The sequence below is a fragment of the Mustela putorius genome, unplaced genomic scaffold (assembly GCF_011764305.1).
Source record: "Mustela putorius furo isolate JIRA1106 unplaced genomic scaffold, ASM1176430v1.1 tig00000460_pilon_pilon_pilon, whole genome shotgun sequence".
NCBI classification, from domain to species: Eukaryota; Metazoa; Chordata; class Mammalia; order Carnivora; family Mustelidae; genus Mustela; species Mustela putorius.
The window spans coordinates 19,373,888-19,391,953 of NW_025421389.1; the positions used below are offsets into that span (position 1 = coordinate 19,373,888).

Genomic DNA, 18,066 nt, shown 5'->3' on the forward strand with positions numbered 1-18,066 from the left:
AGAAGAACCCCCTATAGATGTGTACTGTATTATTAGGTATTCACAGCTCCTAGCCTCGGTGAAGGGCACTAAAAGTCATTCAAAGGTTAAAAAAAAGAGAGAGAGAACTTAATTTTCAAAAATCTTAATTGCCTATTATGTACTAGGCACAGCGCTGGGGCTTTTTTTTTTTTTTTAAGATTTTATATATTAATTGGCATAAGCAGGTAGAGGGACAGAGGAAGAGGGAGAAGCAGACTCCCCACAGAGCTGGGAGACTGACACAGGGCTGGATCCCAAAGACCCTGAGAACATGATCTGAGTCAAAGGAAGACAATTAACTAAATGAGCCACCCAGGTGCCCCAGTACTAGGCACAGTGCTAATCATGGAGATAAAGAGAAAAAGAACCTCAACTTTAAGGAGCTTCCCACAGTCTAGGTGAAGCAGAGGAATCAGCAAACACAGTACATAAAGATAGCAGGTGCATGCAGAGTGTACAGGGAGGAGGGGCACTGAGCCTGAAACCCAGGGGCTCAGAGCAGGATTCTTTTTTTTTTTTTTAAGATTTTATTTATTTATTTGACAGACAGAGATCACAAGCAGACAGAGAAGCAGGCAGAGAGAGAGGAGGAAGCAAGCTCCCTGCTGAGCAGAGAGCCCGATGTGGGGCTCCATCCCAGGACCCTGGGATCATGACCTGAGCCGAAGGCAAAGGCTTTAACCCACTGAGCCACCCAGGCGCCCTCAGAGCAGAGACTCTTAACTTGAGTCCTGGAACTAAGCTCATTCTCTGAGTTTCACCACAATTCCTTAGCGTTGGAAGCCCACAGCTGGGCCCACCACTGTTGAGTCAACTAAAAATTGAAGTATGCAAATTTTGAAAAGTAGCGGAGCAATTCTTCTTTTTTGTTTTTGTCTGGACAGTGACTGGTTTTTGCCCATAGATTCTCTTGTGCCTAATTAGCTGCTGAGGAAGCTAACCAACCTTTGGTTAAACTTTGCTGGAATTTTATAGAATCATGCATATGAGAAAAGTAAATTAGGTCCTGCTCCCAGGTTTGACTGTTAAACAGTGGTCCAAGACAGTGGATAATGGAAGCTACTGGAAGCTGAGCAGTGAGGTTACAATTCTACATTTCTTTCATAGAAACCGTGGCCGAATAGCCCAGAAATTGACCCTCCTACACAGACTCAACTGATCTTTGATAAAGGAGCTAAGGAAATACAAAGGAGAGAAGACGGTGTTTTCCACACATGCTGCTGGAACAACCAAACATCCACATGCAAACCCCCCCACCAAAAAAAAACAAAAAACAAAACACATCAAGACACGGACCTTACACCCTTCACAAAGATGAACACCCACTCAAAGATGAATGGATCATAGACCTGAATGTAAAATGCAAGACTGAAACATTTCAGGAAAAGAACACCTAGATGATCCTGGGTATGGTAATGTTTTTTTAGAAACAACAACAAAGACACAAGCCATGACAAAAATAATGGGTAAGCTGGACTTCATTAAAATTAAAAAGGTCTGCTTTGCCAAAGACAAATTCAAGAGAATTAGAGGACAAGCCATGGACTGGAAGAAAATATTTGCAAAAGACACATCTGATAATGGACTTTTATCCAAAATAGAGTACTCTTAACATTTTCTTAACATAAGAAAATAACCTGATTAAAACATGGACCAGTGACCTGAAAAGACACCTCACCAAAGAAGACATACGGATGGCAAATAAGCACACGAAACGATGTCCCACATCATGTCATCAGGAAAATGCAGATGAAAACAGCTGGGCTACTACTACACACCTATTAGAATGACCAAGATCCAAAACACTTGGTGACACCAGCTGCTGGCAGATGGGAGCAAGGGAACTCCACACACTGGTGGGGGTGCAAAATGGTGCAGCCACATTCTGTTGGAAGACAGTTTGGAAGCTTCTTACAAAACAAAATATACCCTTACCATATGATCCAGCAATCACGGTCCTCGGCATTTACCCAAAGGAATTAAAAACTTCTGTCCACATCAAAACCCCACACAGAGATGTTTAGGGCAGCTTTCATCTTAATTGCCCAAACTTGGGAAGCAACGAAGATGTCCTTCAGTAGAGGAATGGATACATAAACTGTGGTGTATCCAGACAATAGAATATTATTTATTCAGTGCTAAACAGAAATGAGCTATGAAGCCATGAAGACATGGAGAAATTTTCAATGCATATTGCTAAGTGAAAGAAGCCAATCGGGAAAGGTTATGTACTATGATTCCAACTATAGGACATTCTGGAAAATGCAAAGCTATTAGAGACAGTAAAGAGATCCGTGGTTGCAGGTTGTAGGAGAGAGAAGCGAACAGGTGGAGCACAGAGGATTAGGGCAGTGAAAATACCCTGTGTATTACAAGGATGGGTATAGGTCATTGTGTTTTTGTCCAAACCTGCAGCGCATGCAACACCAGGAGTGAGCTCTAAGATGAACTGTGAACTTTGAATAATCACTGTATGTCAATGTAGATTCTTTCTTGGTTAAAAAAAAAAAAAAAAAGTACTTTCTAGTAGATGATGGGGGAGGCTATGTATGTGAAGGGGCGGGGATGTATGGGAAATCTCCGTACCTTCCTCTCAATTTTGGTGTAGATCTAAAAAAATAAAACTTTTTTAAAGATGAAATGAATGAAAATCAGTATGTGGTTTGTACCCATCCAGCGATGGAAAAGAAAGAAAGGAAGGAAGGAAGGAAGAAAGAAAGGGAGAGAAAACCAGCATTATGGACAATGTAACTACCCATGGGCTCCTGGGTCACAGAGCTGTCCCTTTATAGATTTAAATGAGTCCCAAAGGCTCCTCTTGTTGTCTCTTGGCCGCATACCTAGTCCCTTCCAACTGGATCTTTTCTTGAGACAGCAACCACTACAAGTTGGCTTCCTTCTTCAGCTTTGTGACATGAAATATTAGTCTGAATATAAGGCCCAAACACCGGAAACAGTTAAGTCTTAATTATTTACATAGAGATTTTGCACTTAGATATTGTCTACAACAAATGTTTCATCCCAATTTCAGTGTTTCCCCATGAGCCATGACATTTTTGAAGGGCCTCCCTTTCCCACAGGTCATCCTTCAGGAATGGTAGCTATTGAAATTTTTATTAACCTAAGAAAAACCACCGGGAGAGCTTCCTGGTCCCTCAGCCCCTCAGCAAAAGTCACAGTGCATTCAAAAGCCAAATATATTTGATTATTGGATTATGCTTTCCTTTACATACCTGTTGCTTCCCATTGTGAATATTTAATAGTTGACCTTCAGGATATCTGCAATATGAGCTTTTCAGCCTCTGCCTCCAGCTTTAAAGTCTGAATGACTTGGTCTTAAACATTTAACATCCTCCCACTTAAAAATCTTCTCCCTTTCAACCAGTTTCCTGCTACTCTGCCCTCAAGATAGTTCTGTCAAAAAGAGTAAGAACCCTGAACTCTTTGAAGCCCTGTATTAATGTATGTATGTCATCTTTAGCATATCAGTCCGGGGAGTAACAGACTTAATATACCAACCTGAAACATTTTCCCCCTTCCCATTTTTTTTTTTTTAAGTAATCTCTGCACCCAGTGTGGGGTTCGAACTGGCAACCCTGCGATCAGGAGTTGCATGTTCTACTGACTGAGCCAGCTGGGTGCTCCCCCAATCCCGTTTCACTATATGCACTCCTATCCCTCCCCTCAAGAAAAGACACAGAACAATGATCTAAACCTTTTCTTATCAATAGTGGAATCATTTATATCATAACTATACAAATTTATTTAGGAACAGAGAGATTCCTTAGAATCTCAACATTTTCTTGGATATACAGTCTTTTTTCTTTTCTTTTCTTTTTTTTTTTTCCCTAAAAAAAAGTTACCATTGCTGGAACGGCTTCATGTTGCTTCTCTACACACTGGCCCACAAAGAAGGAGACTAGAGATAATGTTCCCGAGAAGTCAACAAACATTCCCAGCCCATGTGGGAACTCTTCTTGTGGAAGCTAGCACAGTATTTCACACTTTGGCATTTTTTTTCCTTTCTTTCTCTTTTTTTAAAAAGGAGATAAAATATTACAGAGATATCTTCAAAATTCACACCTGAGTTAAACATTTTGCTGGAAAATTCCACATGATGGAGGGAAGGTAGCTGCAAACACAGGAAGGGGCTATATACAGGGAATCTGCCAACATAATCGTTACATGTTTGCTTTTGTGTTCCTCCTCCTGCAGCCGGGAGGGCGGGGGGGGGGGGGGACGGGGGGACCAGATAAGGACGAGGAAGGAGAGAAGGAATAACACTCCTGAACTCTGGAGCAGGTGTAGCACACGGAAGAGCACCTATGGGCAGAGAAATGCGCCCAGGGGACTGAGGGTGGCTCGGCCTTCTGTTAAAAGGAGGGAACCTGGAAAAGGCCATCATGAGTGGATTCGGTTCTAGAAAAGGGGTCGGGGCTACAGAAAACCTGGAGTAAAATGAAGATTCGGTCGAAAAGGTTTGCTCAACAGAAAGCATCCAGGATTTGGTGGAGACATCAGATTCCAATCTTTTCACAGAATTTAGAGATCAGTTCAGCGATTGTGGCCAAGTTCAGGGTCAAGCCATAATCTCTTCCTCTGGTTGTTTGGCACACCAGTCAAACCACTGTCCCCAGAAGCCCATGGATGAGTTGGAAAATAATGACAAGGTATCCTTTCTCGGAAAGACGACTGCCACAGGGAAACCATGGGAAGTATTTAGAGCTAGAGGGTTGGAGCACGGGGAAAGAAGGTGAAAACAGGGAACACCTCGGGGAGAGGGGGAATGTGTTTCAAGAGCACTGGGAGCCAGCACATGGTTTAGTCACAGTTTGGATCTCTGGAGGCCCTCACACCTGAAGAACCAAGAACTTGGGATGGCAGTGGGGATTCTCTTCCACTCTTCTGACAGTAATCTGTCCATTCAGAGAGGGCATGATTCCCTTCCTTCCAGGGGGGCATACAGGGCCAGGTGGATTCCGAGAAACTTTTTGGTCTCAGTGGAGGTAGGTGGGATGATTCCATCGGTACCAAGATCTGGAAGGAAGGAAAAGCAAGTCAACCATAAAGCTGCTAATGGTTTGAGGGAAGAGGCGAATGGGCAGTGAACTCCTAACAGGAATATGGGGTTTCTTTCTGGGGGTCATGAAAACATTCTGGAATTGGATTATGGTGATGGTTATAGAAAATTGTGAAGACACTAAAATCCAGGCATCGCACGTTTTAGATTGTAATTTTTATGGTGTGTGACTTCTATCTCAAAACGTTTTTAAAACATACATTATATAGATTTTTCCTTCTTTTTTGTTGGGAGTGGTTGAGGAGTCCCAATATTTTGCACTGTGCACCTGTAGGCCAGTAAGAGCTGGCTGCCTTTGCTGAATGGCCTGGTTTTGGTCAAGTGGATTAATCTCTTCCCACAAGGTAACGTCTAACTTTCAAACCTCTGTTTTGTTCTGAGTCAGGGAAGACTCCCTCAAGGCACCTGCTCTGAGAATAGCTTTTAGAGCAGACTCTTGGGCCCCCGAGGCCGCTGCCCTCATTGCCTCACAGGCAGGCGCTCCAGACGGGGAACAGCAAAGCTTCCTCTCTCCTGTCAGCCACACGGACAGCTCCGGCTCACAGGCTCATGTCAGAACACCCCGAGAACAGGGTTCCTGGCAGGAAGTGGAGCACTCCGAAGCCCACTGAAGGACCTGGTCCTTTCTAATAGGAGTGTTTGGAAATTTCCACCCTCCCAGTGAGGATGGAAATTTTGGCTTTGTTGACATCAGTTCCTTGCCAGGACTGCTCACTGGCCGAAGTTTCTCTTTAAAGCCCACTCCCTAGGGATATGGTCCAGCCTGGCTCTCCACATAGCCCCCCACCCCCACCCGTCTCCCCACTCCCCTTTCCAGTCCTGTGACAAGCTTTCTTTTCAGAGGTATGGACCCAACATCTCACATGTCCCTTGACCCTGCTAGAATGTCACGGAACTCTCTCCTCCACCTTACCCCGAAGAGTTAAAACTGGAGGAGCTCACTGCCACTTTGGAGTTATTTTGAGATGCAGTGGGGCTGTTGGCGTGGAGTCCGGAGCCAGGAGACGAAGGCCTGCTGTTGTTCCCAGGGGAACAGGATGACGTTACTGAGGATGAACAGAGGCAAAAAAACAAGGGGAAAATAATGCTGCTGGGTCCTGGGACCTCCTGACATGGCCCTCAGACATGTCTCCCCAGAGAACTCCCACTCCTCCCTGTGTCCCACCCATCTGCCCACTCCGGGGACATTAGCTTCAACACCCGGCCCCAGAGGGCTCTCATCATAAATGCTCTTCCCAGCACGGGCCCTGGAAAACGGTGTGGCTGGTTCTGCAGGTCCAAGACTTGCCAAATGCAAAAGGACAGATGCCAAAATCATCCTACTCCAGGACACACCCTGGGCTGGGCATACGTAGCCCCAGACCAAGAGATGGGAGGGGCCCAGAACAAGGGCTCTCGGAAAGGAGGGGAGGAGAGAGAGAACAGTGAACAGAGGAGGGAAAGAGAATCTGAGAGCACAGCCTCTCCGGTGTGCCCATTTCCACAAAAAAGATGCACAGTCTTCTAGAAAGAGCACAGCCAGGAGAGAGGAGACCCAAGTCTCGGTTCCTGGCCATTCACTAACCCTGGCCCGTGGCGCCTTGTTTCACTTCCCCAAAACACATTTTTGTCTTCTGGAAATGGCAGATTTGGATTCTCGTTTTTGGATTTCCCAAACAGTGTTCTGTGAGTAAGGTGACGGATAGCTTACCATCCAAGCAAGCCAAGGGACTTTGAGGAATGGGAAGCTGGGCTCTCGATCATTAGGTCAGGACAAGAGGCAGACACTGACTGCCCTGGGCACATCCAGACAGATGGTCACCTTCCTCGTTCTTTGAAAGGCTCTACGTACTTTTTGAAAAGTAGAGTTCTATAGGAAACTGGCTTGGAAGACCCTGCCTTCCATACAGCTCCTTCAGGGCTGTTAAGTGCACTCTGGTGTGGAGAAGTGTGGCAAATGAGACAGAAAGCAGACGCTTTCAACTTGGCTTCTTCAGCATTTCCCAAACTCACTCGATGGTGGAACCCTTCTTTTCTAGCACAGATTCTCATAGCCTTCGAAAGACATTTAAGGAATGCTGACCTAAGCAGTTATTGTTCACCTCTACTGTCCCCCTGTTGAAAGGGCTTCTGGAGCTATTCAGAAACCCCATGGCAAAGCTCACCTGTTCCAGGCATGGTGCTGTGGACAGGAGGGACAGAGAGGGGACCCAGAGATCCAGAGGGAGAGACCTGAAAGGCAACAGAAGCTTGTAAATGTCTGTGTCTGCTCCCTTGTCCGAACTTGAGTGCTTCTCCCAGGGTGCTGGGCCCCCAGAGTGCAGACAGCAGGGCTCAGCTTTCTTGATGACTGCTTTGTTCCAAACCTACGCTCTATCCCGCTTCCACAAGAAGGCCTCTGGACCATGTGCAGCTTCAGCTCCAGCTCCGGCCTGCTCTGGCAGGGGCCTGCTGCTGAGACCAGGCCCTGTCCTCCCTGCTGTGGTCCCTGGCAAGGCTCTTCAGCATGGCGGTGCTGAGTGCTGGGTAACAAGAGGTGCCACCTCTGGACTCCTGCTGGGGCAGACACTATCGGTTGGCTAGATGTTCGCCAGTCCCCAGACCTTTTTTTTTTCTTTCTTCTTCTTCTTCTTTTTTTTTTTTTAAATAAAAGATCCCTTTGCTCAGGGCAGCAGAGCCCAGCTCTGACAACCCTGTTCCAGGCTTCCCAGTTTGATACAGGAGAGGACCCTCCACTCCCCAGAAAAAAACTGGAGGGGGGGGTGCTGAACTTTGGACCCTGAAACTGTTCATTTGGTCCTGGAGACCTCACAGCTTCATCAACTCTGAGATTGGGAAGGGACTTAAGAGGATTCAGTTTAAACCCTTGAGATTACTACCTTAGCACAACCTAGAACAAGATGTAATAGAAAAAGAATGGACTTGGGGACCCAGCAGATCGAGGGGTGAGACCCTGATTTCACCATAATGCTCCATGTGACTTTGGGCAAGTGACCTAACCCCACTGAGATCTGGTTTTCTCATCCACAAAACAGAGGTAATACCTCCCTTATATTTCCTTTTAATTAAGATTTAATAAGATAACGTCCATAAAGCTTCCAATTCAACGCCTGGCAAAGAGTGCCAGGTTTGTTAAATGCTCGTTCCCTTCCTCCCTGAAGGAAGCCGTCCACCGTCTCTGGACACTGTCCTTTCTTCATTTGAGCTGGAGTCGGCGTACCTCGCCTCCCCTTCATTCTTCTCACGCCGATAGGAGAAGGTCCGATCGATGTTTTCAAAGGACGCTGGAAAGAAGTTCTGCTCGGGGGAGCTGGGATTCCTCCCCTCCCTGGTTTGGATCATCCCTTCGCAACAGGATGCAGCATGTACTCATTTCCCAACTAATCAGCTACAGTTCTCCTGTCTTCACTTACCTGCCCATTTACAAGAAGCCTCCTCAGTAGGCAGGGGGCCCACGAAGGGTGGGGACAGGTGTGAGGCCCCGTGGTAAGAGATGTTATCAACCATCTCTCTCCCTCTCCTCCTCCTCCTCCCCTCCCTATTGGCACACCCATGACATTTGTTGTTGTTTTAAAATAAATAATGTATTTAGTCACTGTGACCAGCTTCTTCTGTTTCCTTCTGGAGGCAGGCTACGCATATGTAAGCAGATATATATATCTTGGTAAAAATGGCTCCCCCTTTTTAATTGTTTATATAAATGGTAGCATTCTGCCCACAGTGGTTGGTACCATATTTTTTTTTTTTTTTTTTTTTTTTTTTTTTGGCTTAACTGTATATCCCGGAGATCATATCAGAGCAGAAGAAACTATGTCCTAGCCCCAACGAGGCTGTCCCCAGGAGACTTGAGGAGCAGCAGAGTCAGAACACTTTGTCTCTCTGCTTCCTTTATAACATCACGAGCATGAACGGTCATTACTTATTTAACATCTTTCTCCGGAACTAGGCTGCTGGCTTCCCAGGGGCAGTATGATGCCTGTGGCATTCTACTACCATGTCTGCTACTATGCCTGGAACTTTGCAGGTGCTCAGTCAATACTTGTTGCCTGAACGATGAGAAGGAATCAGGCCCCTGCCCAGCTCCTCTATGCTTCCCACTGCTTTTCTCCATGTGGGTGTCCTGGGTTGGGGTTGAACCAAAATGAGGACCTACCTCCCCTAGCCCCGTGTTTAAAGATTTCAATGCTCCTCTGCCGTGGTTCCATTTCCTTAATGTGCCTGACAGAACCTCACCCCCACCCCGCCCAGCACTCCAGCCTCCTCATTCTCCCTCCCTGGGTTCCAGCCCATTCCAGCCTGCTACGCTTCCTTTTTCCACCCTGCCCAGCCTCAGGGCCCTCGTAGACACTCTTTCCTCTGCCTGGAATGTTCTTCCCTGCACTCTCTCCTCCCTGTGCACCCCCAACCCCATGACTGTCTACTTATGCTTCTGCCATTAGTTTGAGCGTCATTCCTCAGCAAAGCCCCTGACACCCTGGCCTAGGTTAGATCCTCTAAATCCTACCTCTCCTCTGGAGATTTCATCCCAGAGAGCCTTTGTTCAATGTCTGCTTTCCCTGCCAGACTGCCAGCAGAGAGATCTCAGGCATCCTGTGTACCACCGTGTCCCGGTGCCAAACATTTGGTGGGTATGCAATAAATATTTAAGAAAGGAACCATGAATGAATATCATGTTGCCTCCAACTTCCAATTTTCAGTGGTTCCCTAGAGCTTGCAGGGTAATTTAGTATCTATGGCCCATCGTGAGCCAGCCCTCATCAACCCCTCTCAGTCCCCAAGCCTTCGCTTCAGCCAGATGGAAGTGCTTGTGATTCTCCAAATGCAGCATGTTGTTTTATAATTCTGTACCTTCTCACAGATGGTTCCTCCAGCCTGGGGTGCTGTTCTCACAAACTTCTAATTTGTTCTGCAAACAGATTAGGGGGTCAGCCCTCCCAGACCCCATTCTAATTAGAATGGTTTTGATCCGTGTTCTTCTGGGCTCCCAGAGCCCTCCCAGAGGGGTTCACTGCCTCTTCACATCTTCACCACCATGTCTTGCCTCTTCTGGAGACTCCTTCTTAGTGTCTTCCCTTGATCCTCCTCCTGTACCTGTCTCTCAGATGCTGGTGATCCCTAAGGTTAAGATCTAGACTTTTCTCTTGGCTCCCCTGTACAAACTCCATAACTGAACTCCTCCTCCCCCAAGATTTCAACCACCACCTTATGCTTATGACTCCCGGATCCATGTCTCCATCTTGACCTTCTCTACTGACCTTCTGACCCATAATTCCAGGTACCCAAAAACATTCCCACTTGGGTGTCCCACAGGCTTCATTGTACCTTATAAGGATATAAAGAACAGGAATCATCACTTCCTCCTACTCCCAAATCAGCTCGTCCCCTTGTGTTTGCTTGTCACATCAACGGCATAACTCCTGCCCCATCAGCCCAACCTGAATGCCAAGAGTCAGCTGAGAGTACTCCCTTTCCTTCATCATTCTCCCTGCCCCCCACCCAATCTCCCATTCATTACCCAAGACCTAATAAGTCTACCTTCTAATTATCTCTTGAGTCTCTCAGAGCCCCTCATTCTTACCCGCTAGCTTTGTTTCGGCCCTCAATACCTCTCTCCTGGATAATTGCAGACATATCCTTGCTGGTTTCCCTACAACCAGTCCTCTGTCTCCCAAACCACCTTTTACGCTGCAGGCACATCTGATGGTGCCAATGGTCTGCTCAAAATCCTTCAGACTCCTCTAAGTCTTCGCAGTCCTTGGCATTGCTCATAGTCGCCTCAGTCTGGCCTTGCTTGCCTGTCTAGCCTCATCTTTCAACATCCCTCACAGGACAGGTGGTTACCTACAGTTCCGGGGACGTGTCATGCATTCATTCTCTCTGCTCCATCCTGCGGTTCCCATACTCTCCCGCATGAGAACTCCACCCCACCCTTATTTGCCTCTTCACTCCTTGTCCTTTTAGACTCAGCTCAGGTATTAATTATCTCCTTGGGGAAGCCTTCTCTAACCACTACCTTGCAAGGCTTTGTTCCCTGCAACCCCTAAGTTCTCCTTGAGAAATTATCATGTGGTTTATCATTTGTTTATTTGTCTGTCTCCTCTGCTAGGTGGCAAGATCCTCCGGGGACAGGGGACAGATTTGTGTACCCTCAGCACTCTACCTGAAGATCAATATATGGTATATGGTCAAGGAATGTTTGATGAAGGAATGAACAATGGTGTCATTGGTATGAGACACCCCAGACAAGGCTGAATTTCTCCCACCTTTGAGTGCTGGAAGATTTGAGGACAATGTCATTGTCCTAATTCCCTTAACCTTACAACCCTATCATCCCCAAGGATGAAGAAGAACCTTCCCACCTCTACCCTCTAGGCACCACCTCTCCCTGGATGGAGAAGATATTTCCTACTTCCAGGTCTCCCTAAATTGCAGATTATTCCCAGCCCTAACCTCTCCCCGACCTCCAGAATCATTGATACTACTGTCTACTTGGCATTTCATTTTTCTTGGATGCTTAGATGAGTGTCCAGCTTAAGCTGACCAGTTCCAAATTCTTAGTCTTTTCCCTTATATTTGTACTTCTGACATTCTTTGTCACCTTAAAAAAAAAAAAAATGGCAACACCTCCCACCAGTTGCTCAAGCCAAAACCCTTTGGGCTCATCTCTTGTGCTCTGTATCTGAGCTGACAGCACATCTTGCTGGCTCCATGGCTGAAGTGTATTCAGAATCCAACCACTTCTCATCTCCATTGTGGCTACCATCTTAGCCTAAGCTACCTCTGTGCACAGCCTGGTTATTGTGTTTCCTCACCTGTGTCCTGCTTCTAGATTATTCTCCACACGGCAGCCCACCTCAGCCAGCTCAGACTTCTCCACTCCTAGCTCTCCAGTGGCTTACTTCATCCAAACTCAAAGCCAAGGTCCTTTCAGTGACCTCCATGAGCTTTGGGTGGTCTGCTCTGTGTTACTCCTCTGACTTTCCCTCCCGTTCTCTCCTCCTTCCTCACCCTGCCCCAGCCACACTGGCTTCCTTCTCTTCCTCAAACATGTCAGCTCTTTTTACTTGCTCATCCCTCTGCCTGGAACACCCTTTGTTCTAGAAAGTTCTTTCCTTTTCAACACTTGGGGCTCCACTCAAATGTCACCTGACCAGGGAAGTCCTCTCTGACCTCGGTGTTAAAAAGGCATCTCTCCACAGTTACTTTCAATCTCCTTACCCTTCTTTATTCTCCTTTATATGCTGTAGATTTTATAGGTGGCATCTTTCTGCCTATTTATTTATTTATGGCAAGCCGCTTGGAACTCCTGACTGCCATCTTCCCCAGCATGGTGTCCTCCAGGCACCATTCCTGTCCCTCCCCCTAGTGCCTGGTGGCAGCTTGGTCCCGGCACTCACCAGGCGGGAGTTGTAGATGGGTGATTTGATGGGTGTGGTCACAGGGCAGTTGATCCTCTTCTCCTTCTGACGTCGGTTACAGAACCAGACTCTGACCACCTCCTTCTCCATGGACAGCTGCTCTGCAATCATGGAGATCTCCTCTGAGCTGGGTTTGGGGTTCTACAGACACCAAATGGATAGAATGTGGTCAGGAGGAAAAGGGAAGAGGGTCAAGAATCGGGGACGGGGGCCGGATGTTCCAAGGGAACAAGAGATGGACCGAATAGCATCAGACATAGGATGGAATACTGGCTTTATCAGTTACTGTGGATCCTTAGAAAACTGCCTTAACCTCTCTGAGCCTCAGTCTTACACCTATGAAGTGAGAATAATATCTCCTGGAGAGGATCTCTGTGAGGATAAAATGAGAAAGGGTGTGTCAACTGTCCAGCGTAGGGCCTGCCACAGAACAGAGGAGCCATCAATGTTCTCCCCTTCTGTCACTTCTCCCTTCAGGAGTTTTGAAAAGAGGAGTCTGCTGCTGAGTTGTGCAGGGCAGGCAGAATCCCGAAACCCACGTTCCCCTCATGCCCTGATATCCCTTTCTTGTGTTACAACTTCCTGTCCTACCTCAAAATAGGAAAAAATAAAGACAAAGCATGTGGATCCATCGAGACTGTGGGGATAATATATATATAAAGTATCTATTATATTATACATTAAATATCATCTATTAATATAATAATGTATATGTCATATATCAATATAATAATGTATCTATTATATATATTAAACACTCTCTTGTTCCATCCTCTCCTTCCACCCAATCTTTGATCTCAGCCCCTTTCTCTCCTTCCTCTAGTCCCCTCCCTTGCTCCAGAAACCTAATCGCAGGAAAAGCCTGCTCTTGTCATCCTGCCAGCAGGAAGCGGCCGTCGAATCCTTGAGCCAGATGTCCTGGTGGATCTGCTGGAGTGGGCAGCAGTCTTGAAGGCCCCGGGCACACAATGTTAAATGAGGCCAATGGCACGTCCTCTAGGGCCCTGTGTGGTGTGAACCGAAGCTTTGGAAGCTGGTACCTGAGGGATCCCAACTAGAAGCTGTTTCGATGCACCTGTTTCCCCCTCTTCCCCTTCCCCAGCTTCCACAGGGCACGAGCTGGTGTTATCAGCTGCCACATACTGGCTCAGGAAAATGCTTCTGCTACACGTTCAAACAAATGTACGTATAACATGATCACAAGCATTTACACACACGTGGAGGAGAGAAAGAGAAGGAAAGACATGTAGATGCCATTTAATGGCAGGTTTTTTTCTTTCTACTTCCCTGGGTTTTCCTAATTGTTCACAATGAGCATTTACTACATATATAATTTTAAAAAATATATAAATCAATGCATAGAAAGTAAAGAATTCCAGGTAACTCTACTTATCATGATGAGCACTTTGTAAGGTATAAAACAGTGGAATGCCTGTCGCATACCTGAAACATAATATAGTACATCAACTATACTTAAAGAAAAAATAAAAAATTTATATACAGTGGCCTGGCTTTGCCACAGCTGGATCAAGAGATCCACCCTCTTCTGGGACCCCAGATGTCATCCCTTAAGACTCCCAGTGAGAGGGACATTAGGTCCCCAAAAAATGTCAGGGCAAGAGGGGTCCATGGGGAAAGAAGTTGCTGGCAGTTCCCTTCATGGGCATACATAGAGGGCAGCAGAGGGTGTGTGTGCTTGCTTTGCGACCCTTTCCCTGAGTGTGCCCGCTCATCCAACCGTGTACATCAGCCCACCCGCTCCCGCCCGGAGGAGCCGCTCACATCTTGAAATCTTTTCTCCAGAGTCAGGCGGATGTTGGTCTCGATGCTGGTCCGTTTCTTCCTCTTCCTACCGAATACCTCACTGAGGCTAGGGAAAGAGCTGGGGGTGTTCATCGAGGGCTCTGATGGAGAGGTTTCTGTCGGGAGGCGGAAAGTCAAAGGAAGTTCAGAGAAGAGAACGCACTGGCTGGGCCAGGCTCTGTGTTCATGGCCTTGAAGTCCGACCCCGCTTCCCGGTAAGCTGTGCAGTGGCTCTTTCAAGACCCACCCTCTCCCCCTGCAGGTGAACTGGGACAGGCCAAGCGTCCTGCTTCTGCTCATAGGTCTGGGCGAAGGTCCTCCGCGACTCCCACGCCAGTGCCTCCCGTGTTTGCGGTCATGGTTCAGGGACACTTGGCCATCAGTGGCTGGCTAGGGGTGAGTGTGTGCAGGCAGAGATCCTACAAGGAACACTCATGAGTCTGTTTTTTTCCCCAGGGATGCCTGAATACTGAGTAAAATGGGAAATGGCGTTTGCAGCTAAAAGCACTGGCACTCAGTGGCAGAATATGGCGTGGAAGTCATTTTCTTTTCAGTGTTTAAGTGTTGGAGCCGAGGGAGGACCGATGGGCCGGGATACCCCTCACAAAGGACTCAGGCATCAGGGAGGGGATCACACTAGAAATGAACAATAAGGAACCTTCCCAGTGATCCTCACCGCCTCTGGTTGTCTCTCTCACTTCGGTGCCCCGAGAAGAGCTGCCTAAGGGCAACCTGTCTGGGGCAGCTTCTTTGCCCCTCCCCCATTCCACATAGAGGGACTTCTGAGGGGGTAACCCCTTTGGCTGCTTATCCCCCCCCAACACTTTCTCTCCACAATAACCACTCATCCATGTGTATCTACTGACCAGAGCCCGGCCTGGCACAGGGTCTCTCTACCTTCTCTCTCAAGCTACACCACTGGTTCTCAACCGGGGCAATTATGTACCCCCCAAGCCCCCAGCAGATATTTGGCAGTATCGGGAGACATTTGTGCACGTTTTAGTGGGAGGCAGGTGCTGCTGGCATCTGGGGGTAAAGACCAAAGATAACTGCTAAATACTATGGAGTCCAGAGGACAGCTTCCTACAACAAAGAATGCCCTGGCCCATGAGATCCATAGTGCCATGCGGAAGCCCTGTTCCACTGCCCCACAACACCAAACTCATCTGTCCATTGTTCCACGTACTTTGCCCTTGACCCCAGGAACGCCTCCCAGGCCACCCTGTGGACTGAATCCAGCCAACCTCACTCCTGCTGTTAGCTTTCCCTACTTGTCCAGCTCACTGTAACTCCCTGCTTTCTGAAGTCCTACTCAAGACGACCCAGACAAAGGGCTTGTGTTGTGTCTATGGCCTCCCCTTCTCCCACACGAGAGCCTGGAGGACCCACGCTTCTATATTCCTAATCAAGACATGGTCCAGAGAGCAAGGTGGGTAACTGTTCACTTTGGAGAGCTGTCCTAAAGTCTAGACTGGGTGGGTTTCTCGTGGAGAAAGGAATGGGGCCAAGTTTTCATGACCTAATGCCATGTCCTCCAAAGGACATGTCAGCTGACATTTCCATCTCTACTTGCCTGTCTCCCATGTCTTATTTCTTAAATGGTTCCAGACTCAGGAGGAGAAGGAGTCTTACACAGTGACTGCCTCAAGCCCCGACACAGACAGGTCCCTGGCCCCCTCCCAGGGTACCAGCTGTCCTTGTGTCCCTGCCACCTACCTGCGTCATGCAACCACTTCTCCAGCAGCGGCTTGAGCTTGCACATGTTCTTAAAGCTCAGATTGAGGGCTTCAAATCGCGAGATGGTGGTCTGACTGAAGTCATTGCCATACAGCTTTCCCATCGCCAGCCCCACATCTCCCTGTACGTGGGGATCGAGAGGGAGGAGCTGGAGACACAGGCTTCTTCTCTTCTTTGTCCCACCATCCTAGCACCAACCACGCACACAGAGAACCTTCAAGCACCCGCCCATCACCTCTTGGCTCCTTTCCACGTGTTTTCCCTCTCAGAGGGAGAATTTGGTTCATTTCCTGCCCCAGACTCCGAGTGGGTCGTGCCCATGTGTCTAACACCTTGCCTGGCTCTCATTCCTCCCCTGTCCCCCAGCAGTGTCCTCAGTTTCCTTACCCTTGACAACTGTGTCCTATTCCCTGGGACATAGGGGCACGATGAGCTTGCCCCAAATACACCAAACCTCAGGTTGTTCCTGAAACGTACACCCAGGAAGCCCGTCTCCACTCACTCAACCCAGTTCCTTCTGGCTCCCTGCAAACCAGACCTGAGTGAAGCCCAGCTTAATGCGCCTCTGCTTGAAGGTCTTGGCAAACTTCTCCAGCTCTTCCAGATCACTGGGCTCGTCAGCCCCTCCAGAGCTGGGTAGATGCTTGGGCACTGGGAGATGTGGGGACGCTTCCAGATGAGGTTCTAAAGAAGATCCTGGCAACCCTGGGCGCCCAATTGCCTAAGAAGGAACACATACGGAACAGATTCACAAATAGTCAACCAATCAAATGGCGTTTTCTGGTATTGCGTACTAACAGACCCACTTAGAGGATAACAGACCCCTGGGTACACTTGATACCTGTTTTGTCAGTGGTGTGGAAGGGGGAACTGAGGATTTCTATGAAGGGACAGCAAATAGCTAGAATAGCTGGGTAGAGACAGTAGGAGTGCAAGACAGGGAGGTGGCCTTTCTGGGTTTTAGGCTATGACTCATTGTTTGACTCTGAGCAGGTAACTTCCTTCTTTCAGTTTTCCACCATAAAAGGAGTTAGCGGGTTTGTTTACAAAGATTCCAAAAACAAATCTCAGAATGGGACAGGGGGAGAAAGGTTGTTTGCCTTGCCTGTTCTTTTCCAAAAAGGGAAGGAACAGGCATTCAATAGGTGTTGACTGAAGATAACAGAGGACATCTGAGACTTGTTATATTAATAGAATTTCCATAGAATTTTAAACTCCTGTGACTGCCATTATACTTTCTAACCCATCCTTTTCCTTCATGAGAGTGTTTTGTTGTAGTTGTTTGTTTTTAAATCGGAGGTATTCCAGTGCCATCTGAATATACCTGGATCTCATTTATGGTTGTCAGGAGAGAGTCTTCCTTCCGTTTATTTTCACAGAGAAATAGATCCTAAGACCTAGAGTCCATGTTGTTTCCCTTTTGGGGTCAGGAGTGACATCCACCACTTCACAAGGAGCAGAACACACACCAAGGGGGCCAGGCATCCTGTCCAGTCCCCGGGCCACTGCCCACGTGGACAACTTGGTCCACGTCAGCCCTCTTCTCTCCCCTTCCCAGCTGACTCTTTTCCTAGACTGGGGTGAACTTTCCTCCTTCACTCCTCCAGGACATGCAGATTTACCACTCAGATGCGCATCCTTAAGAGGAGACAGGGAAAAGGACCAGAGAGAAGTGAAGGACTCCTTTCCCTGGTGAAGGATCTTTTAGAAGAGGATGATTCCAAAGCCTCATGGATTTGATCCTATTTTGTAGGGAAAAGCCTCAGCCCTCCTGAGACTTCTTTTCCTTGATTCATTTGTTCTTTAATCCGACAAGTACTGAGTTCTTTGCTAGAGCTTCTTCTCCCTCCCTTTCACATCCAATCAGATGCCACGTTGCATTCCTTCAACTGCCCCAAACATCTCCCCATCCGCCCCCTCCTCCCTACTCTCACTGCTACGACTGTAAGCAAGTCCCTTGTTACTGCTGCCTGGGACAATCTTAATAACCTTCTGAACAGTTTCTTTGCTTCTTAATATTTTAAGATA

General features: G+C 47.6%; 1 protein-coding gene across 2 annotated transcripts in view; it reads right to left on the bottom strand.

The window, feature by feature from the left end:
* Positions 1-3,731: 3,731 nt before the first annotated feature.
* Positions 3,732-18,066, bottom strand: part of LOC101679841 (POU domain, class 2, transcription factor 3) — a 103,544-nt gene continuing 89,209 nt past the window's right edge. For both annotated transcript variants that reach the window (XM_013054967.2, XM_013054964.2), the window contains 7 exons: positions 16,577-16,759; positions 16,018-16,159; positions 14,281-14,417; positions 12,478-12,639; positions 7,246-7,312; positions 6,015-6,147; positions 3,732-5,058 (listed from right to left, as the gene is read on the bottom strand). In XM_013054967.2, the coding sequence (XP_012910421.2) occupies positions 5,019-5,058; positions 6,015-6,147; positions 7,246-7,312; positions 12,478-12,639; positions 14,281-14,417; positions 16,018-16,159; positions 16,577-16,759 (864 nt within the window). In that variant the 3' untranslated portion in view covers positions 3,732-5,018. The remainder of the gene's footprint in view (positions 5,059-6,014; positions 6,148-7,245; positions 7,313-12,477; positions 12,640-14,280; positions 14,418-16,017; positions 16,160-16,576; positions 16,760-18,066) is intronic.